This window comes from Megachile rotundata, chromosome 8 (genome assembly GCF_050947335.1).
Source record: "Megachile rotundata isolate GNS110a chromosome 8, iyMegRotu1, whole genome shotgun sequence".
NCBI classification, from domain to species: domain Eukaryota; kingdom Metazoa; phylum Arthropoda; class Insecta; order Hymenoptera; family Megachilidae; genus Megachile; species Megachile rotundata.
In genome coordinates, this window is record NC_134990.1 from 15,443,260 (window position 1) to 15,465,531 (window position 22,272).

At 32.2% G+C, this 22,272-nt stretch overlaps 4 protein-coding genes across 10 annotated transcripts; 2 read left to right on the top strand and 2 right to left on the bottom strand.

The window, feature by feature from the left end:
• Window positions 1-1,135: 1,135 nt before the first annotated feature.
• Window positions 1,136-14,340, bottom strand: LOC105662382 (uncharacterized). 6 transcript variants are annotated; one of them, XR_001095872.2, is made up of 8 exons: window positions 14,255-14,340; window positions 9,693-9,777; window positions 8,009-8,306; window positions 6,272-7,932; window positions 4,896-5,179; window positions 2,247-2,477; window positions 2,018-2,150; window positions 1,136-1,944 (listed from the first exon to the last, which is right to left on the bottom strand). XR_001095872.2 is itself a non-coding variant. In XM_076534874.1 (6 exons), the coding sequence occupies exons 4-5, from the start codon at window positions 6,426-6,428 to the stop codon at window positions 4,908-4,910; spliced, it is 429 nt and encodes a 142-aa protein (XP_076390989.1). In that variant the 5' UTR covers window positions 6,429-6,435; window positions 6,719-7,932; window positions 8,009-8,306; window positions 9,693-9,777; the 3' UTR covers window positions 4,456-4,701; window positions 4,896-4,907. The 6 variants fall into 6 exon arrangements, 5 of the variants coding, with proteins under 5 accessions (XP_076390989.1, XP_076390985.1, XP_076390986.1 ...); XM_076534874.1 differs by lacking the exons at window positions 1,136-1,944; window positions 2,018-2,150; window positions 2,247-2,477; window positions 14,255-14,340 and adding an exon at window positions 4,456-4,701 and having other exon boundaries at window positions 6,272-6,435; window positions 6,719-7,932; XM_076534870.1 differs by lacking the exons at window positions 1,136-1,944; window positions 2,018-2,150; window positions 2,247-2,477; window positions 14,255-14,340 and adding an exon at window positions 4,456-4,701.
• Window positions 9,794-10,762, top strand: LOC100880714 (uncharacterized). Its single transcript, XM_012284311.2, has 2 exons — window positions 9,794-10,131; window positions 10,313-10,762. The coding sequence occupies exons 1-2, from the start codon at window positions 10,060-10,062 to the stop codon at window positions 10,673-10,675; spliced, it is 435 nt and encodes a 144-aa protein (XP_012139701.1). The 5' UTR covers window positions 9,794-10,059; the 3' UTR covers window positions 10,676-10,762.
• Window positions 10,858-15,115, top strand: LOC100880601 (kinesin-like protein KIF23). Its single transcript, XM_003702902.3, has 15 exons — window positions 10,858-11,079; window positions 11,226-11,795; window positions 11,876-12,046; window positions 12,113-12,311; window positions 12,371-12,509; window positions 12,570-12,769; window positions 12,849-12,953; window positions 13,014-13,099; window positions 13,171-13,301; window positions 13,378-13,481; window positions 13,544-13,648; window positions 13,726-13,872; window positions 13,934-14,203; window positions 14,271-14,507; window positions 14,583-15,115. The coding sequence occupies exons 1-15, from the start codon at window positions 11,069-11,071 to the stop codon at window positions 14,769-14,771; spliced, it is 2,664 nt and encodes an 887-aa protein (XP_003702950.1). The 5' UTR covers window positions 10,858-11,068; the 3' UTR covers window positions 14,772-15,115.
• Window positions 15,105-21,977, bottom strand: PIP4K (phosphatidylinositol 5-phosphate 4-kinase). 2 transcript variants are annotated; one of them, XM_076534857.1, is made up of 9 exons: window positions 21,569-21,977; window positions 20,670-20,767; window positions 20,155-20,265; window positions 19,101-19,286; window positions 18,445-18,583; window positions 18,079-18,378; window positions 17,835-18,010; window positions 17,622-17,764; window positions 15,105-17,556 (listed from the first exon to the last, which is right to left on the bottom strand). In XM_076534857.1, exons 1-9 carry the CDS (start codon window positions 21,704-21,706, stop codon window positions 17,369-17,371), a joined length of 1,479 nt encoding a protein of 492 aa, XP_076390972.1. In that variant the 5' UTR covers window positions 21,707-21,977; the 3' UTR covers window positions 15,105-17,368. The 2 variants fall into 2 exon arrangements, with proteins under 2 accessions (XP_076390972.1, XP_003702808.1); XM_003702760.3 differs by lacking the exon at window positions 19,101-19,286 and having other exon boundaries at window positions 21,569-21,972.
• Between the last annotated feature and the right edge of the window lie 295 nt (window positions 21,978-22,272).

Consider the following 22,272-nt stretch of genomic DNA (forward strand, 5'->3'; position numbering starts at 1 on the left):
TCTAATACTGTATTTGTTCACGTTTTCGTTGTTTTTATTTAGTTATTAATAAATGTTGTAGTGGGCGGCGCAGTCGATATCTGTGACAAACACCTATGCAATTTTTATTAATTTTGTAGTAAATTACGACAAATTATGATAATTTATGATTGTAAGGTGGAGAGAAAGGTTCAAACTACATTCTTTAATAGTTTTTAATAAGATTTAGTCGAGCAGTGTTTAATAAACATTAGCTGTACTGTGGCGCCATATTGTATTACACACGAATTGCGTACCCGTGAATTTTATTTAATTTCTCCAAATCAAGAATTATTCCGTGAACTTTTATGATTGCGACAGAAAGAGAAGGCTTTGTACAAACTACTAATGTCAATTTTGTATAAATTTACCGCATAAATAACGAATAATTAAATATTCTTTCATCTCCACTTTTCGACGCATCCTGATACACGTTTGCTCCAAAATTTTAATTATTTTTTCTAAAACCAGAGACATTTTATTAACTTTTATAATTTTTACTAATAGTAGAAGGTCCAAGCAATCTTCTCATACCTCGTTTATAGCTATTAACAATATATTTGTTTAGTAATTTATTAATACTCCCTATTAACATCTTCGATAATTTTCGTACTATCAAAATACGATTTCGTCATAAAATCTCCATTTCCTATTGTCAAGACAGAATTACCGTGATTTCATTTACTGAAATTACTCTGATGGTAATAGGATAACAGGATAACCGAGGAGGTTGCTTAAAGTTGTGCCACTAACTTTGGTTATGGGCCCCTGGTATCCGGGTACCAGGAGTAACAGGAACACATGATGGCCGAGGAGGTGGCACGTTTTTCTGCGCAGAAGAGTTGCGCAGTAGACTGCGCAGGAGAGTTGCGCAATAGACTGCGCAGAACCATATGCGCACGGGACATGTGATCGGTGGTGGGGGTGTGGTTTACGCACTCGCGGCTCCAAAAACTGCTCCTGGTAGTAGGATAACAGAATTTGCAAAGAGGTATTCGGCGAAAATACCATTTTCCCGCCAAATTTACGAAATATAAATATGACATGGAATGATGACTAATTATATGCTTATCACTGTTCAGAATTATACTTTCACGCTTTATTAATGAAAAATGACGTCCATAGAATTTTTTAATACCATAAATATGCATATTTTAGTCGTAATTATGAAGTTATTAGCAAATTCTTGCGTAGGTATTAGGAAACATATAATCACTACTGAAGTTTCTTTAATTTTTGAAATATCTAGCAAGTTTCTGCATTCCTAATATATAAAGTAAGGTTTATAATGAATACTCTTTAATTTTTAATTTACCACACTTTATTTTTATCTTGTTCTTACTACATTTTCCTTTTACAACAGTACACATATCAGTCTAAAGTTTAAGTATGAAAAATATTATAATATATTAAACTATTCTGTATAGCATTATTTTTGTATATTAATTTTTCCTCTCTGCGTGTGTTGATTCCAAATATTCTTGACATGGCAGGATTTTAGCTGAAAATATATTGATATGAGTTATAAAAGTGAAACTCTATTTTGTACTATAATTAATCTAATTACTATACCTTATTTATTCATCTTCCGCAATTAGTTTACATACCTTGCATTTAGAACTAAATATTCTCAGAACCTTGTAAAATTACCTTTTTAAATATTTAAGATATTTTTCAAATAAAATATAATTAAAATGTACCGCTCCTTGCATTGTCAATTTCAAATTCCTTCGAATTAGACAATAGCGCTACTGTTGGTAATTATCGAAACTATGTACTCCTTATCGACTGTCAATACTCTTGAAGTTACCAATCAGTTTCGACGATTCTGTGTCAGATGGCGTTGGCGTCGTCAAAGTGCGCCAATTTTGAAACTCAATTTAATCTTCCAAATAATGCGACTAATCTAAAGTCAAAGAAAAAGTCCTAAAAAAAGATAAAGTATATAAAAGTAAAAACAGTAACTATTAATATATTCCATAATCATAACTCTAATTACTTTAATGTCGTACTGATGACCCGAACAGTAAACTCCACTTTCTTTTACGCTTCCGAATGCATAAAAAGCACGTTAATTTTCCTTTTACTCCACTTTTCAGGCTAAGAACGGTAATGGATGTTCTTTGGTCCACCTAGAAATGTTAATAAAATTAAAATGTGATAATCGCAAAGCTATTTCGACATAATGTACGAGCGCCTCTTAAAAAAATCTTTCGTCGGTCTCTTACGTGTAAGCGAAACAACTTTCTCGAGCACGCGACCGCAAAGCTTACTCCTCTTACTTTCTCCTCTGGGTCGCATCAAAAGTAGGTCCCAAAAACGATTAAGCAATCTATTAAAGACCTTGCCACTCGATCTGCCAGTTGTCTTTTCATCATCCTAACTTCGCCAGTTGTCCGATTGTCAGCAGAACGACGTCTTTATAATTGCCTTCGACTAAAACGCTCCAGCGATACAAACTGAAAATGTCAGGTCAAATTAATTTTCTTACATAATCCATAAAGAGAAATTTTTTAAAGCAGAGCCGAGATATAGACTGAATTATAAGGTACTTGCTTTGTATTTATAATAAACTTGTACAAAGTTTACAACTGGAAACCACTGAATAAACGAGCAAACGACTACAAGTTATCAAACGATTAAAAATAATTACTTTTACACACAATTTTCGAGAATGAATCCAAGTGTTAATGGCACGTCTAATCGATTCTATTAAACTAAAGCTGTTATTCGAACTATTTCCGATCGCTACAAATTTTTTAACTTTCATAGCGAAACACTGAAGCAGCGATAATCCTGATTTAATTTACGACAGACTTCACGATACGATGCGTTTGCAGTGCAACAATATAATACGTGACGGCAGAATGTTCATACAACACATAACCATAGATGAACCATAGAAATTCGCCGAAAATCTTACCTCCCACAGAAAGTGCATACACGCCGTATGCGAGTCTCGTGCATATTATCTACTTTCTAATCAATACGAAGTATTGTTCATCGAGAGTAACACAGTGGCCTGATCCGGTTTACTCGACATCTCGACTTTTACGTTCGATCACCCTGTTGGAAGAAGTTCCACGCTAGACTGCATCCTCTCCCGAGGATGTCATGGATCCTCTCTTGCATCTTACTTTCGTTGCTTTCGAATCGGCTCGTTTTCATCGGCGAAAGTGAATGGAACGCGTGGACATTTCTAATTGGCACATTGGCATTTCGGTCGATGGTAAATCGATATCGCGTATTAGAATGTCCACGTTCTATAAATCCTGGCGATAAGTTCACGGAGGGTAAGGGAGTAAGATTGCACGGTGAAAAATTGATGAAAGAAGCGAGGGGAGGAGGCGGGAAAAGAATAAGAGGGCGTTTCGTGTTTAACCTGTCGACTGCCATGAGAGTTACCGATATCGATGCCGAGAATTTCATTTAGCTAAATAAACGAAAATTTAATGTTGCTCGAGTTGCTTCGACAAAAATAAATCGAGGTATTCGATTGAAAATTCTTGATGACCCTAGACATGGCTGTTTTGACTACGATCAAATTTATTTCACAAAATCATCCTCTGTTCGAAATTATACACAAATACTTAATTGCAGAACAATTGGTATAGCAAATTGTAGAAACTACTGGAGAACGTGATCGTAAGTATCGCATAAACGAGCGTGTCTCGCATTTTCCAAATCGTTTAATTATCGCGAACGAACCGTAATGATTCGGAATCGTTCGCATCACGACCACTTAGCCAAGAAATTAAATGATACTGTTATCGTTGTAGAAATCCCCGGCAAAACTCTAAGCGTCAGATACCACCCGCCCACTCGTGCAAATAAAGAAACAAATGGAATAATCGAATCCAAATTCACCGAACGTGGCGAGAACTTGTTGCGCCTCTTCGAGAACGGTGAAGTCATAAAAGGGAAACGAAACGGAAAGCACGATTGAAACTCGATATTAATAGGATGAGCAAAGAAAAACCGAGGCGATTAAAGAAGCTACCAGAGAAATCTCTTAAATCGTGTCTGACGATTAAAAGTTTCGGACAAGGTTAAATAATCGTGACGCAATGTCGAACAAAAGGATAAAGGAGTATAAAAATCACGAGAAAGCGAAAAGTTGATAAAATGCCGAAAGAAAGAGGGATTTCCCAGTGGGCTGACCTAACGCGAACCTCTACTACTGACAAGCAAAACTTCGGCGAAAATAATTACGTGTGAAACTACATGAAAAACGCGTGCTTTTTCCCCGTGAGACAATCGAGGTGATTTCAAAATCTGTATTATGCATCAACGAGATTTTTTAAACTTACAAAGTCGCGAACATTTGTCGCTCGAAATCTCGAACGCGTTTCATTGAGTAAATCGAAGCTGACTTTAAAAGAAGCGGTAGAGAACAAAATAGAACTAAACAGAGTTGAAAAATGATTAAAGAAATGATACTGTCAGATGCGTCAATCGAAGCTTATATTTTTCTTCTCCGCGCGTGCGATCGACTTTACTCGAAATTTTGTACACTATTTAACTCGATCAAAAACAATGAATCATTACAGAGAACCTAGTTAGAAAATCGGAACGTGCTCACGCTCAAATGTCTCGCGTTTCTTTGAATATTTTCTTCTCATCTTCTCGTCGCTATTTTCGTTTCGTTTGCAGGAGAAATAGTCAACGAGTTCCCGTACGTGTCTGTAAAGCAAGAAAAACATCCGCGAGTGTAACAGTTCCTTTGGAGAAAAAATTAAACGTTCAAAGAAGATTACCCCTTTGTGAATGAAATTTTTACAAAAGGAAAACACTACCCTTAAAAAACAGTTGTACTCTTTCAGTTCGCGAATTTCCCACACGCAACCTCCGGAAGAAATGAAGGAAAAGATTCTTACCAACGGTACGTCTTAAGATAAAAGAACAAGATCGTTTCCATTGTTCGCGTCATTGTCCCGATCGAGATTTACGTGGTTGACTTGATCCATGAAGTTCAGAACGGCGCTGAATCGATTCACGGAAGAAACGGTCCGATAATCCGAGGGCGAACGTTTCCCGTATCGACTTCCCAAAAAGAATCGATCCATCCTTGGCACCACTTCCACCAATTTTGGCAAAAATTCGCTACCCTTTTGCACATTTTCGCTACGTCCGTATCTGCTTCCCAACATGAACAAAGACTCTACGAACATAGCAAACGAAATAAAACGTTCATTTATTTTAGTAGTCGTTAATCCTGACTAATTCGAGCATAATTAATGGATCAACCTGTTGATGCAACTTTCTAGCTGTGCTCACCGTACAACGTGTCGCAAGTTCAATTAATAAGCTACTCTTTCGCAGTGCGACTGTAGAAAATGTACAACTAATTGTCTCCGACTCATGGATGGATGAACGGTTGCACGTTACAGCAAAAATCGAGAGGCAAAAGAAAGCGAGAGAAGTATCGTAAAGGAATTTGTTTAATTGGAGAAGTGACCAAATAGAAAGCAGTATAGTCAATTATCACGCATCGACTGCAACAAAAGAGGGTGTATTTATGGAAAGTTACGTTTCGCACGGTCGGATCGAATTCCTGGTGAAGAGATTATGTAGCCGGCAACCGGAAACGGTTCTAATTGAAGACGACGCTGACTATTCGCACACTAAACGACCACAACGTTTCTGATTGCGAACAAAATGGAAATCAAAGGGTTAAAAGAGAAGAGCATTGATTATGCGTTCGGCGACGGTAGGAAAATTAAGAATTCTGGTTACTTTGAACGTGGGTAGGATCCCTCTTCTAATTTGCTGTTTCGTGAAATTCACGAATTCATAAAGCTTCATGCGTTCGCGTTTGCTATAAATTACTTTGTAAATTAAGCAAATGAATTTATTTAGTCCAAGATCGCATCGCCTGACAGTTATAGTCCTTATATGTCACACAAACACGGAGCAGCGAAAGAGGGAACGTACGCCTCAATCACCACCATTTTATGCTTGCAAAAGACGGCTTTTCAGCTGCGGGTCAACAAATTGTTCCTCTACATACAAAATTTGTAGTACAAATATTAAGTCTGCGTTGTAGAAATAAAAGTTTTCACATATCATTGATCTATATTACAGTTAAGTGATGGAATTTCAGTTTGCAATTAAAACATTAATTAGAATAAATAGTGTGTTAAATTAAAAAGTAATGAAAGTTTAGATTTTATCGATTATCGTTAAATAATCGTTATCGATTTGCCAATTGAAGTATTTAACAATAATGTTGCATTCAGAAGGAACGACTCACCTGCACGTGGTTCCTGCCGTTTACCGTATCGACTGATGTAAAAATTCGGTTGAGAAGCGACGAGGGTTAAAACCGCACTCGCGATCCATAAACACGTTAAAATCTCGACGCTACCGAAACACGGTACCAACTGAGCCTTTCTTCCTCGCAAAAACATCTTTCGACCTGCAAACATAATTCCAAAATCTATTTACAATCGCCCAACTACTGTCTACTACTGAAGCCATGAAGATTTTTGGAAAATTAACACAAACGCTATCAAAAATAAAAGAAGTTACACTAAAGAAAAAAATTCTTTCATTACAATCTATTCGAAAACTGATACCAATAAAACTTAATCACATTTCCTCTCACGAGCTTAATCTAAAAATTATATTTAACGAGTTTAATAATTTACTGTAAATAATTCTATTGTGTTTAAATAACTTCCTCGCTGAAAATTACTTTCCTGCTAAGATATTCAACCTCGTTTAACTGTCTGCAAAATGTCACAGACTTCGATTGTCAATTAAAAGCACGTCAGTTTAAAAAATACTCGTTCAGCCTTTCTTCAATCTCTGTTTTCACGATCACGAGCAACTTCACCGGAAGAATCAAATCATTGTCAGCACCTAGGTGCTCTATCGAGGTACAATGATCGTTGTGATACCACAAACACGTTTTGATAAAGCCAAAATGTGGAAACACCGGTGAAGCAACACGTAAAAGCAACTGCGATGTATCATGATCCGTGAAACGCTTTATATAGTCTCTCCCAACCACCCTCGCCAGCGACCAATCGCAAAATAGCTCGTTGTACCCTCTCCTTGCTGACCCCGGATGATTTTTTTCTGTTTCGTGGAACACTGTTCTTAGACGAAGGTAAGCCCTTTGTGAGACGTTTCCGATTGATGCTGATTTTTCACCCCTGTTTCTAGAAACCCAAATCACTACTAATTATTGCAAGCAAATTAACTTCTTTTGGTATACTTGAAACTTTATCGAGAACTATTATTTTACTATCGCTCATCAAAGAACGAAGTGTTCTTAATTTTGACAGTATATGTAAGGCTAATTTAGACTAAAATAAGTAAAAATTCCACTTTGCAAAGCGTACAACTTTCTATTGTTCACACTTATAGGTCGTATTTATGCGTCGATTGCCCATGAAGAGTTAATGAGATAAAGAGAGAATACTTAACTCGGAGATTTTTCCATATTCTCGGATAATGAAAAGTTTAGAAACAGGGATAAAATCCCCTGAATATTTGATTCGATTTCGATTTTATCAACGTGGATTTCTTCTTCTTCTCCTTCGCTACAAGTTTTTATCGGCAAAAGTTTCTGTAAGAAGAGAATAATTGTATAGAAATAGGCGCATCGTTTGATTCGAGTAATAAATCGAAAATCCATTTTTGGAAACCACCCTTAGGAAATCTGTAGAGGTAAACCCCTCGCATTTGAATAGAAATTGCAGTAGGTTGCTCCGCGTTCCAACGCACTGATGAATTCTTCACGAGGTTCAACAATTATTGCAATCAAATGCATTTAATCATGATACAGCTTTGAACCAAGACATCTTGCTTATTCTCTTTCGATGCAAACAAATTGAACGTAAATCTTCAGTGAACGAAGTTATTGTTGTAATTAAAAGTTTTGTCTTCTATTCTACCCTTATCGATCTGTAACAAGAATGAAGTTTTAAAAAATGTTGGAATTTCAAAGTTTGTCAATTTTTAAGTTACGTCAAAGTATTACATGTTTGAAAGATCCAGTAAAAAAGACATTGAATACCCATAAATAGCTGCGACATTTAAACCAGGAATTCGATTTCTCAAGTTTTTCATCGGCCCGATCAGGAATCGTAGTGATGTGCTCGTAAAACGCCGCAACATAAAAAACAAATGGCCGGAGGAAATCCGGGTTCCGCATGGTACTCGTGTTTTTTATTTACTGACCATCATCAACAGGATCTCGATGACCCGGAAAGCCTCGGATCTCTAGCGTCTCACGAAGCAAGACGTCTATTTACATTTCGTGTGCAGCCCGATAGTTCCTGAAATCAGTAATATTGATTGTTAAAATCCTTGTGAAAGTAAATATGTTCCGAGAATTTGAACGAAAATGTTAACAACTATCTGAGGAATAAATTTAAAAAATGACGTTTCAATATTTTACAAAGTAAATTTTAAATGTATATATTTTGTTTAAAATTATATTTGAATGTTCAAAATAACAAACCATTTTTATTTTACTAAGATTTGTAATTGTTACGAATCGAAACAGAGAGGAAGTTTTGGTCAATGGCATTAACGAAGAATTAACAAAAAGCCAGCTTGACAGATTAGACAATCGTTGCAATGAGACAATTTCGTTAAGTTTCCAGTGTCCCGGTCGATTAAGACCTCTTTATTCGAACCTTCTTGGACAGTAGGTAGATTCGTATTTGGTTGTTCCACTGGTTGGAAATAGAATTCGCCGAGTGATTAAAGCGACTTTCCATCCGAAAAAAGGCGCGAGAAAACAAGTATCCGAGACCCTTGGTTCTCAACCTCTTTCATAATTTTTGAAAATCTCGTTCTAACTTCGATAATCCGTAAGCTACTTACTTAATTAATATCTGTACCGAGTAAACTTTAAATTTTAACGATATAAAAGTTGCAGAGACTCATCGTTCGATTAATCAATAATCGATTTTCTTTCATCGAAAATTCGCTACTGTGTTCGCGTAATTGAGAATAATAGGATTTTCCAGAACTTTCTGAATCTTTAAACCATCGTTTATCAGACTTTCGAAAAGTGAATCAAGCTACTTAATATATTAAGTATAAAAGATCGAGAAACTTTTTCTATACAAAAGGGCGAGGTTATCGTATATTTTTTGCAAAAAAAGAAGTAAATGAATGGAAACAAGCCGACACGTAATTAAAACAAGGGTGATGTAAACAGAACACCATAACGGTCAAAGCCCAAGCAATAATTAACATAATCAATGTAACATTACGTGAGCTCCTCGCAAAGAACTAATTTAATTAGTAAAGTACTCGAGAAATTACACGAAATTATGTTTCAAGCTTCCGGTTCGTACAAGCGACGAAGAGAAACCGCTTCTTCATTTGTGGTATAATATGTATCAACAATTTTTCAAATTTGAGGAATATAATTTAAAAGAATCGTATCCTGTGAAAGATGAATAATCCATGCCTCCGTAAATTAATTCAAAACAACTGATAAATTATTCAACGAACCAACAGTGAAAAGAGTTGAAAGGTTTACAGCCATCACGAACATTTTCAACGAAGAAAAATGAACACTAGTACGAGAAATGAAAGAACGAAGAAAATGTAATTTATCACAAACAAAATAATATCGCCATCTATACACAGGGGTACGAACTACTCAACGTTTAAAATAGTTATAAAAATGTTCGTTACCTACATACCTTGGCGTATTATTAGTTCACTTGCTTGACAACAGATACCATCAGCGATTAATTAAATAACGAATTAAATTTGTATTACCATTATCTGTAAATAAAAATTCATTTATAAAAATTATATTAATGTATAAAAGTACTAAACATTACTTATTTCGAAATTTGCTAGTCAAAATGAATAGTCTTATTTACTAACTCTAAGTATTAGCATTCCTTTCGGATCTAATTTTCGAATTCTGTGTAAATTGTTTTGATAATTATACAGTTTTGTGAGGTGGCGGTAGCTACAGTAATTTTTAATCCTAACACTACGTTAATAGAAAACATTGTTTACCCATTTTATCTTTCATTAGTTTTGAAAAGATAACCTTAAATGTTAACTATGGCTGTAAAGTTAAACAGAATTTCACCATTTGCGTGTTGTAATATTCTCAATTACCAAAATGTAAGTTGAAAATATATAAAATAATGCTATTTTTTATTTATTGTTTTGGAATGTCCTTCCATTTTCACCATCTATTATAGTTATCTTAACCTAATTTTTGTAGCAATAATTTACAACATTAGTATAACATTCTAAATTTTATTATCAATTTATTTTAATAATTTTGATTACATCATTTCAGGTCAGATGGTATTGCACAAAAAAGGAAAGTGACATGCAAATACCTAAAAATCCATTGAAAAAGTATTTTAGCGCAAGTGATCAACCAACAAATGGTGTTATATTTGATAATAAACCTTTCAAATACACTTGCATAGCTGGAAAAAAGTATGTATGGTGTTTATGTGGTAAAAGTCATTCGCAACCATTTTGTGATGGTACTCATAGAAATCAAGCGCTTAAGATTAAACTGAGACCTATAGTATTCACCGTAGAAGAAACTAAAGACTATTGGCTTTGTAATTGTAAACAAACATCAAATAGACCGTTTTGTGATGGTACACATTTGAGAGAAGATATAAAAAAGTTAAAATACAGGAATTAATTAATAAAAGAATTGATAAACAGTTATAGTTATATAGCATGTACAAATATCATAAATCTTTTTATCCAATAAAATTTAGTACCGAAACTATGTTTTATTATTTCTTAAAATTTCCTACAGATTTTCTCTTGCACAACTTTTATAATCATTTTTTTTTCTATGTATCAAATTACGAAAAGCTATGGCTACATTTACAATGATTCTTTCGACTAAATAGAAACCCGCCTTTTAGATATAGTAGTTGACTTCACTACAAACATGTTTGAATTTTAAACCTCGTTAGTCGCGTAAAATAATTCTCACGATAAATAGAATGTTAAAATAATTGTCGAAGTCGTTGAATAGTTACATGAAGTAAACTTTAACCTTTGCAGACCATTAATTGATCCTATCATGAAACCTGCGTAAGTTATGTTGTTTTATTTTCGATTTTATTTTAGATTTAAAATTATTACGTCGACTTAAACCCAAATACAATTTTATCAACAGTATACTACAAATAAGCAATAATAACACTTAACAATGATTGCTGTTATTTATATTTCTTTAGGAATTCGAAACCACCTGTTGCATCGCGTAAAGGTGCAAATCGACCAAAATATGATGACACACCTAAAGAACCTGTTAAAGTATTTTGTCGTTTAAGACCAATGGACAATCCTAATGATATATCTTGTATAAAAATCATATCCGATACAACTTTAATTATCACATCACCAGAACCGGGACAAGCAAATACCCGCATTACAAATAAAGTTGTACAGACATCTTTTAGTCATATTTTTGGCCCAAATACTTCTCAAAAAGAAGTATTTGATCTTGTAGCCTTACCGCTTGTTGAAAATCTTATAAATGGTAAAAACAGTTTACTCTTTACATATGGAGTAACTGGAAGCGGTAAAACTTATACCATGTGTGGCAGTCTATATGATATAGGCATCATGCCCCGTAGTTTAGATGTTATTTTTAATAGCATAGCAAACTACCAAGCAAAAAAGTTTATCTTTAAACCAGATAAATTGAATGGTTTTGACATACAAAGTGAAGCAGATGCATTGTTAGATAGACAAAATGAACTTCAAAGACTTGTTATTTCTCAAAATATAAAAACCCCTAAATTGTAAGTTCTTATTTTTTATTACCTTACATATGCTTGTATAAAAGTTTGTGGATAGTTTTAATATTTAATGTTCTTCATAGATGTAAACTTGATGCTGATGGTGATAATAATAATGATGGTTTGAATCGAAGTACTGAATTGCAAGCTATAACTGTTGACCCAGATAATGTATATGCAGTCTTTGTAACATATACTGAAGTTTATAATAACAGTGTATATGATTTGCTAGATGAAAGTGAAGGCAAAACAAAGTAAGTATATTTTGTTAAGAAATAACCAATGCTTCATCAGAATTATGAAAAAATTGAAAAATTCAGGACTTTACAGAGTAAAATAATTCGTGAAGATGGAAACAGAAATATGTATGTCCATGGTTGCACAGAAATAGAAGTCAAAAGTTCGGAAGAAGCATTTGAAGTATTTCAATATGGTCAACGTAAAAGACACATTGCATATACTTCTTTAAATGCAGAATCAAGCAGATCTCATAGTGTTTTTACTATAAGACTTGTACAGGTAATACAAATCAATGAACTTTCTATGATGTTATATATACAGTATTTATTTCCTATTAGGCACCATTAGATAGAGATGGTGAACAAGTTGTTCAAGACAAAAGAGTCATTTGTATCAGCCAATTATCTTTAGTAGATTTGGCTGGAAGTGAACGTACAAATCGTTCCAAAAATACTGGCCAAAGGCTTAGGGAAGCAGGTAATTAATAAAAAACTTGTATATTTGATCATTTTATATAAACTGTATTTGTTAAAACAGGAAATATAAATAATTCGTTAATGACACTTCGAACTTGTTTGGAAATACTTCGTGAAAATCAGATTCAGGGTACAAACAAAATAGTACCCTATAGAGATTCGAAGATAACGCATTTATTTAAAAACTACTTTGATGGAGAAGGAAGTGTCAGAATGATTGTTTGTGTTAATCCTAACATAGATGATTATGACGAAACTATTGTAAGAATTTATTTATTAAAATTAAGTTTGAAATACATTATTTGTAAGATGACGAATCGTTTATTTCTTTCTTATGCAGCAAGTATTGAAATTTGCTGAAGTTAGTCAAGAAGTACAAGTTACTAATTCTACAACTTCAAAGTTAGATTTAGGATATACACCTGGAAGAAGACAAGCTAATAAAGTAAGAACTATAATCTATAAATATTTGTTTCATGTTACTATACGTATATCTATTTTGTAGATATTTAAAGAAGCTAGAAACAGATTGGAAAGTGCAGGTCATCTAGGTGCTGCCAACTTAGAAGTCGATTTAGGATTAGTTTACAGGTACTATATAATGCTATTTATGTCACGCAGAAAAAGCTTATTTTTCTATATAACAATAAATTTTTTTGTAGCCTCGGAGGACCTTTTCCAGAAATGGATTTATCGAGTCCACATAACGATGAAATAATTACTACGCTCATGCATTTCTTAGAACTTCGTATCCAAAAACGAAATGTTTTACGGACGGATCTAAGACAAAAACGTAGTGTTTCCTAAATTATTCATTTCAGATAATAGACATCGTTCTCTAAGATTTCATAAAAAAATTATTTTTTCAGAAACTAATTTTAGAAATATGCTGGTAAGAATGGAACGGGATAATGTATCCCTTAAAATTGAAAATTCTACGTTAAAAACAACAAGTGATCAACAGAAAAAGAAAGTGAGTTTTCGAATAAATATATTAAGCATTATGACTGCTATTTATTATACAAATGTTTACAGATATCTGCTTTAGAAGCACATATATGTAAGACAGAGGGGCAAATCGATACTTTATTGTACAGATTAAATAGTGCTAATGATATAATCAGGCATATGAAACAAGAAGTAATAATTTTATTTTATATATTATCGTTTATTAATTCTTTTCTCATTACGCAACAACTCACAGTATTATTTTATAGCTAAAAAACAAGGATGCATTACTAAACCAACGTACGATAGATAAACAAAGAGTGAAAGAAAAATATAGTAGTAAAATTCAAGAAGAGACTGATAAAATGAGTAAGGAATTGGAAAGCAAACTTCGCCGTCAACGTGAATTACTTCAGGTATAAAATTATAATTATATGCATTTCAAACAATCATTAAATTTCTTCGATATTTATATAGAACCAAATGAAAGGAACAGAAGAAAAATTGAACTTAGTGAAACAGATATTAGTAAGTGACGATAAAATGGATACTGACGGAAAATTGGAATCTAAAGAAACGGTTTCAACATTAGCAAATGACACCGCAATTCCTATAACACCTAAAATTAATACAGTTGTTCCGACAACTGATGTAGAAACTACATCATCTACAATTACCCCAAAAAGTAGTGTAAAATCGGCATCTACTGTTACATTTGAAGATAGTAATATTCGATTAAGTAGAAAAGTAAGTATACTCGTTGCTTTATATGCTATAAAATTGTATCGAATTATTTACCTTTTACCATTTTTAGGAAAGAATTCCAGTTGTAAATTTGCGCTTTAGACGATCTCAAAGTGCAGAAAGATGGGTTGATCATCGACCTCCTGGTTTAGTTCCAGTTGGGACTATTCTTCAACCACATATTCGACATAAACGAAGCGTTACGCAATTAACTGATCCAAAAGATATAACAGACAGAGCATCCAAATATTGTCTCGTTGCACAGGAACAAGATACGGATGGTGAACTCGAAACTAAACTGTATAAAGTTAGTATCAGTTATGTCATGCAATATAAGCATATTTTTAATAGAGTATAAACTACACATTTATTTTTATTGTAGGGTGATATATTACCAACAAGCGGAGGAGGTGCACAAGTTGTATTCAATGATTTGGAACACTTGAAACAGGTTTCACCTGTTGCAAGAAGAAAACGCAGTAGTTACTTGTCCCCGGAATCTAAGGACTTCTCTTCTCAAAAAGATGGCTGTGAATCAGAAGAAAATAACTTGAAAAAACTTCGTGTCTAATTTATTAGACGAACTTTTGTATGTTATTTTGCTTTGAAAATATCCTGAAGATTTTTTTACAGATAATCAAATTTATAAATACATAATGTTTACATGTATGTAGAAGCCAAAGACACGAAGAGATAAATTTCTCTTTGATATCTTATGCAATAACTAAAGTACAAATCAATTTAACATATTTCGTTTACCTTAGTTAGAAAACGATTATCTCTTGTTATTCACTTGTTTTAGCAATAAAAAAAATATTGTTTTTAGTTTAAAGTATAAAACTGTTTTGATAAATATTGTTAGTTAAAAGTTAACTATACTTATTACAAAATAAAATTGAACATATTCCTTTCAAATATCTTTTTTATTTATAATTCCGTAATATGTTAAATGTCCATCTATTTCCCGTGGCTTATACAACACAGACTCTGTGAATAATACAAACGTTAGGACGACAGAAGCCTGGATATATATTGCCAACAGCAAAGTAATGAATATATACATCGTTTCTACACGGAGCAAATTATAAAAATCTAAAATCATGGAATTTTTCGGTAGTCCATTCAAACACCTTGTAAATCTATATTATTTCAAACTTGCTAATTCAACAAAATTTAAACGTGTGAATAGTTGCAAGTAATAATTAATACGGTAGTAAAAAACATATTTGAAAAATGTACTACCGCATCACAGTAAGTTGCAGTTTACTGAACAAATTACATTTTATCGTATAGAAACTATGACATTACAGAAATTGAGCGATTTTTGCAATTATTAATGTTATTTTATAGTACAGCATCATCGGCAATATGCATTAGATTTTCATTTTCTCTTATTATCTTTCCAATGTGTTAGCAACGTATAAAATCATACAAAGTATCGAGACTAGATGAATATCTTAATTAGTAAAGTAATTAGTCGTTATATTATAATCAGTTTTAACAAATTATAAAAAATCGATTATTAGATTATTTAAAGATAAAGTGTTATGCAACGATGCATTCTCCCTCTTTTCCTTCCCATAGTAAAAACAGTATATGATCTTAGAATATTGTTCGTTAGAAGCTAGTTGTTGCAATACAAGTTTGTGGAATAAAAAATTCAAGCTATGTTAAATTGTCCTGCATCGAAATTGTTAAGCGAGTTCTTGTGCAACTAATTGCGCCAAAATCTTGACACACTGAGAATCAAATACCGTTCAAGATTTCACATACTGCTACAAACATTCACGTATCAAAAGTCAACGTACTACTAGTGCCCGTTTATTTTTACATTAAGAACAATATGACCAATATTTTTAATAGCATCTTTCCAAATATTGAACAAAACATCCCATTCTCAATGTGCCGAAGGATATACCTATTTTTTTTCTTAAATTCTATAATCAAAGAACATTGGCTAACTTTGAGCACTTTATGAATTAAAGGAGACATGAATCGTGCATAATACATACGACTCGCTTTGTTCCCTGCAAATATACTTCACGAACTAAGCGAATCGATGATCTAAACACCGACTCGCGGTAACTGAAATGACCGAGGAGCTGACATTTACAGACTTTAACGTTCACTCGTAATTTTTTAAGTTTGAAGCTCTTATTATATGGTACCTCTTGCAGGTATAATATATATTATTTTTCTCCTCTGTTTAAACCTACCAAAATGAGAATTCTCATCGTAATAGCAGTTACGTTCTAATTCGAATATTTAAACATTCCAGATAATACCACAGACAGTAGAAGCATCATAGTATGCTTTAACGAAGTCAGAGAGAGAGTTTTTACGATAGATGTAGGCTTCATTAACGAAACACTCAGACTGCGTCTCGCTTGAGATTATCATATGTAACATCAACATTAATTTTAATATTTCCCAGTAAACTAGTATACTAGATATTATTTACTGTCAAATGACAGTAATTAACGTGGTTTCCGAAGCACATTATGTGTACCAACAACAAACGTACGACATAGTACGACGATGTAGTTTCTTTAATGTTACTTGTATGCCGAGTTTAATACAGCAAATTAATAGACATATTAGCTAATATGTATATGATGTATACCCACAAGTAGAATATCGAGTATCACTTTACGGAACAAATAATATATAAAATAAATCCTTCTGATATCTCATAAAACCTTCACATATTTCTGTCTGTACACATAATGCACGTAAATTACAGTTTCGTGTTTTGAAAGTACAGATCAAGATACTAAAACACAGAGAACGCTACAAAAACCACAGTGTTTAACAATTATGTTTACATAAAAATTGTAAGTGAATACTGAGAAAATATGTCACTTGTTATAAACGTTAATGAACATTCCTTTAAAAAGAAATTCTTTACCAATTTCTTCAAGGTGGCAATTTGTAAAATTTTCACCACTCGCAACGCATCTAACTCCAATGTAAATGTCATAAGAAATACTGAGATACGCAATAGAACAGTACTAACGTATCAAGTAAAATTCTTTGTAGTTAAACATCAAAGTGCACAGAAGAAACATTCAATGCACTAAACGCAACCGTAATAAAAGCGACAATATTGTATCACGACTTTCGAACGGGCGGTCCAAATTTACAAGCTTAACAACAACAAATAACGGTTTATTCTATAGCTTTGCTCATGAATTCTATAAATCGCTTGCCATATTGTTCTGGATCACAGGTTGATATACCATCAACGTTAGCACCATATTTCACTGTTTTAGCTGCCTTTGCTGCTTGTTTACGTACACCATAATGAGTTAGCACATCAATTATAGCTAAAAAATAAATTTCTTTTGTAGGTGCACCTGAAATAAAATAAAATTGAAGAATTAGTTTAATGAATAAAACATTAATCACAGAAGGGTGTTACCTTCTTTACTGGGAATTGCATAAATATCTAATTCAGGAATTATTGCATCTTCATACTGCAAACTTGTATCGCGCATCAACGCAGCGTGCGGTGATTCAGGAGGCGTTGCCATACCACCGACACCGCACCAACTATATAAACGACTAAAAAAAAGAAGATATTATATAAATATCTGAAAATAATCTCTACAGTATATTTAATAATAATACATACTCCCCCATTGGACCCCGTGAATCAAGTCCACTTCCAGATTCGCTATCATCTTCATCTTCATGATTATCCTCCTCTTCCTCTCTTTCAGCACGTTCTCTATTTTCCTGTTCAGCTCGCGCACAATCATGTAATCCAAGTAATAAGGAATAATCCATCAAGTGCAGTCGAGTTAGGAACTATGAAGGTAATTTATTGGTAAATATAGTATACAGAAATAAATACATATTGAAAATATAAAACTCACATCAACATCAGCAGTTAATGTTTCTATAAGTTTAGCTTTTGCTTCTTCACCAATATAAATTTTCATTCCCTCCTTAACAAAATCATTATCCTTGTAAGTAGGTAGCTCTTTTTCTTTTTCTTTGTCAGATGCTTCACGATCTACTGTTGAGCCTTTTAAATCAAATTTCTTATGAGTTGTCAAATGATTTGAAAATACATTTCTTATAGCAACAACATAATGTTCAACTCCATCTACTGTCAAACGATACATGCCAAGATATTGAGGTAACAAAGTTTTCCCGTGTCTTTCTACAATATACTGTAAATATAAAAATGTTAGATTTGTATACACATAAAAACGTGAATAAAAATAATTTATACATACCGGATGATACTGTTTCAAAAATAAATGCATTCTTTCTACCTCTTCGCTCGTAAGAGTTTTAATAATAAACAGTTTATCATAAGATTGGTAAAACTTTGCACCACTTTTCCCAGAAGAGTCATCTAATATTGGTTGCGATCTAGAAAAATGAAAAAGTAATTTCAATTTCAATATATTGAACTTTTATTATAGAGAAACAAAACAAGTTATATATTTTTTGAACTGAAAACATCTTGCTTCAGACAGCAAGAGTACTTAGTAGCTATTAGTTTATATTTGATACATATTTTAACATGCATTTCAAAGGAACTAATTAAGTATCAAGTTAACTATAAAGCATAATAATGTTATAATTGAAATTATATGTACCATTATGATATAATAACACAAACTGATAAAAAACAGAATGTACTTAATCAAAAGTATTTTAAGTTAAAGCAACTAATTGCATGCTTTGCCTATGTATAACTTAAAATTTTATTTTGTAATGTTTTACAAAAATATTGGCATAAACATGTATGTCTTGTAGAATAAAACCATGAAAGAATATCATGTAAAATCAGCTTCAAGTTTTTAAACTGATTTTCTGTGCTTAATAATGGGAACGTGTTAGCCACAAGCAACACGCACAAAATGAAAAATCAAGTCTAGCTAACCTCAGACGTTTTGGTTTAAAACTGTAGGAACGTAGTGGCTTATTTAGGACTGGAATTTGAGAAATAATAGAAGGAGAGAGGGTTATTGAAGGAGCAGTAGCAGAACGCTGAACCAATTCACGGGTCTTCCCACTCCCAGCCAAATTCCAATGCCTCTCTGTTCGTGAAGGATTAAATGCCCGACATCTAGCACCAAAATTCTTATGTTACAATTTACTAGAAGAATTTACACTTCATAGGTCCAAATGAAAACTATATTTTTATGTATGAAGAAGTCATACAAAGCAAATCTTAATTTTCTGATAAACATATTTATATAAGTACAAGATACTATGCATATTAAATTCTCTACTAAAAACTGCATACTGCATAGTCACTGCATCAATATATTAATTATAAATATATTTTTATCATTATGTTTTGATTTCATTGAACTCAAAAGTATTTAACTAGCCTTATTTTTCTGCATTTGTTTTTAAAGACTGATTACATAACACTAATCAATTTTTTTTAATTTTAACAAACTATAAATGATATGTACGTATAACAAAAAACAGTTTCATATATGTACACTATCAGTAATGATGTCGTAAAATAGATTTTTCATAACATTTCAATTTAACACAATGTAAGACTGAATTTTCAATTACAATAATTTGCCTGAGTCATTGGGTACATTATCTTCCTCGAAGACAATTAAAATCCCTAAATCTGTAATATTCTATAAATAGATAAACGAATTATATAGCAGAATGAAGAACAGAAGTTTACCAAGTTATTTGAATACATACAGATACTTTTTATGTGCACCACAGCTATTGCAACTTATGCAAAAAGCTTTCACATAGCATGATGTATACATCTCTGGCATGCAGTGCAATGTAATAAAAAAGAAATCTAAGAAATAAAATAAAACTTGCTTTTTATTTATAAAATATATTGCAAATTAACATAGAATTTTACAATCATTATAATAATACCTCCCAGTTATTTTCTGAAATTATCTTCAAACATGTACTTGTAAAATATAAAATATAAAATAAATTTTTTTTACCTTGTCATTGATTCCTTGTAGTCAAAATCATCTATTCCAAATCTTTCTCGTAAATTTCTGAATACTAATGGGCAATACTCTTTGATCTTAAAATGAGATGGCATATTTTCTCTAAAACAAAATTTCATGCATAAATGTTCATAATTATTTATTTGAAGCCTGAAAATTTCAAATATATAATGGAATTGAAGTTCTCATGTTTTTAATTATTTAATAAGATTATGCATATCTTTATCATTAACTATAATCTTAGGCCATGAAGACCTTCATTGATTCTATTATTACAAGCAGTGACCAACCTACTAATTCAGTATTTAGTGATATAATTAGAATAGATTACCTCAGTTATTTGCTTAAAATTTATATTAATGATTTTTATCCTATATTGGATAAAAAATTATTCACAAAATTTAAACTAACATTTATTGTATTTAAATATATCTTCTTCATTTCCATTATTTTTTAAAGTAGCCTTAAACCAAACATATATTAATTTATATTAAAATTTAACTCACTTGTTAAAGAGATGATTATCCACTTTTAACTTGCTGTAAGCTCTGAAATCGTCTGGCAGGAGCATTACTGGTATATTAACGTGACTAAGCTCATTTATCTATAATGCGATGCACAGAAATAAGATCTTAAATTATTTTTTAATTGTAAATGGACAAAAAGAAATAGAAATAGAAAAAAAAGATCAAATTTAGAAACTCGAACAAGCTACAATGTAAAGTACACAATTCACTTAAAATTGAGTTTTTTCAAATTATATACAAAAAATATAAAATTTGTAAATAATTATATGCATTTTACATATATATATGCACCTAATATTTATCATATAATCTTATATATGAAATCAAATAAATATTTGAGTATCTAGATACCATCCATTAATAAATGTTAAGAAGCTTACATACATCTTTTGTATTCATTTTCCAATATATAAAGAGTATACAAAATTAAATATTCATGAAATAAAAGCGAATCTATTACTTATCAATTACTTTTTACACTTTTATACTCCATTTTAATGAACTAAATTTGTATAATCCCTTTAAAATAATCTTATAATATTGATAAAACGAATTTACCTTCTTAATTAGATACTTTTTAATAGACATTATCCTTCAGTTAAAATAAATAATTACATTTTTATTACATATATTTATGTATATATATAATACAACACATGCACATACATACATGTATATATAAATGCATATGTATATATATATATAAAATAATTATAAAAAATTCACGATAGCGGTAAAATAAGTACATGAACAAAATTTAATGAATTAACGCTACTTTTCTATAAATTACAAAGTCATATTCAGTTTCAAGCTAACGAAAGAAGAAGATGGCATTTCGATGACGTACGACGCTGTCACGTAAATACATTAATACTCACCGTGTGATTGACACCCCACATAAAAACACTGAGAAGAGGTTCGTTCGCACGAAACAGCTTAACCTTCTGATGTTTGACTCGGAAATGTTTCTTTTTGAGCTTACTAAGCCCACTGGACATTTGCGGTGCACTGGACATGTTTCTTGCGTCGATGTCTACTTCGAAACACTTCTAATAACACTTTTATTGGACACTTAACGAAGAGTATAATCTCTTTTACATTGTCGTCATCGTGAATTGCCTCGTATGTCGAGACTTCGACGCACAAAAAAAGTCGCAACTGCGATGTGACAACCACCGCGCGTACCTAAGTGCACCTCACCGCGGTTGATTAGCGACTGAACTCCTTTTAAAAATGGCGAGGACAACCATGTCCTACCTGCAATCGCACCAGCTATAGAAACTCTGCGGATACGCGAGTTGCGCCTTGGCACCGTTTCCAACTCTACAGAACGAATTTTACTTAAATTTATCGCGTTACTACAATCCTAAACTATAATCCTTATATCAAATAACAATTAAATTTATTGATTTATCACAAAATTTTTATATAATCCTTAGTAAGAGATCAAACAATTTTTGTTAATTATAACTTTATATGTTACAAATTTTAATGCTTTTTATATAAAATTTTATAATAATCATACATTTTTTAAGAACATCACTATAGTTACCTTGACATTTGCAAACAAATTACGTCATTA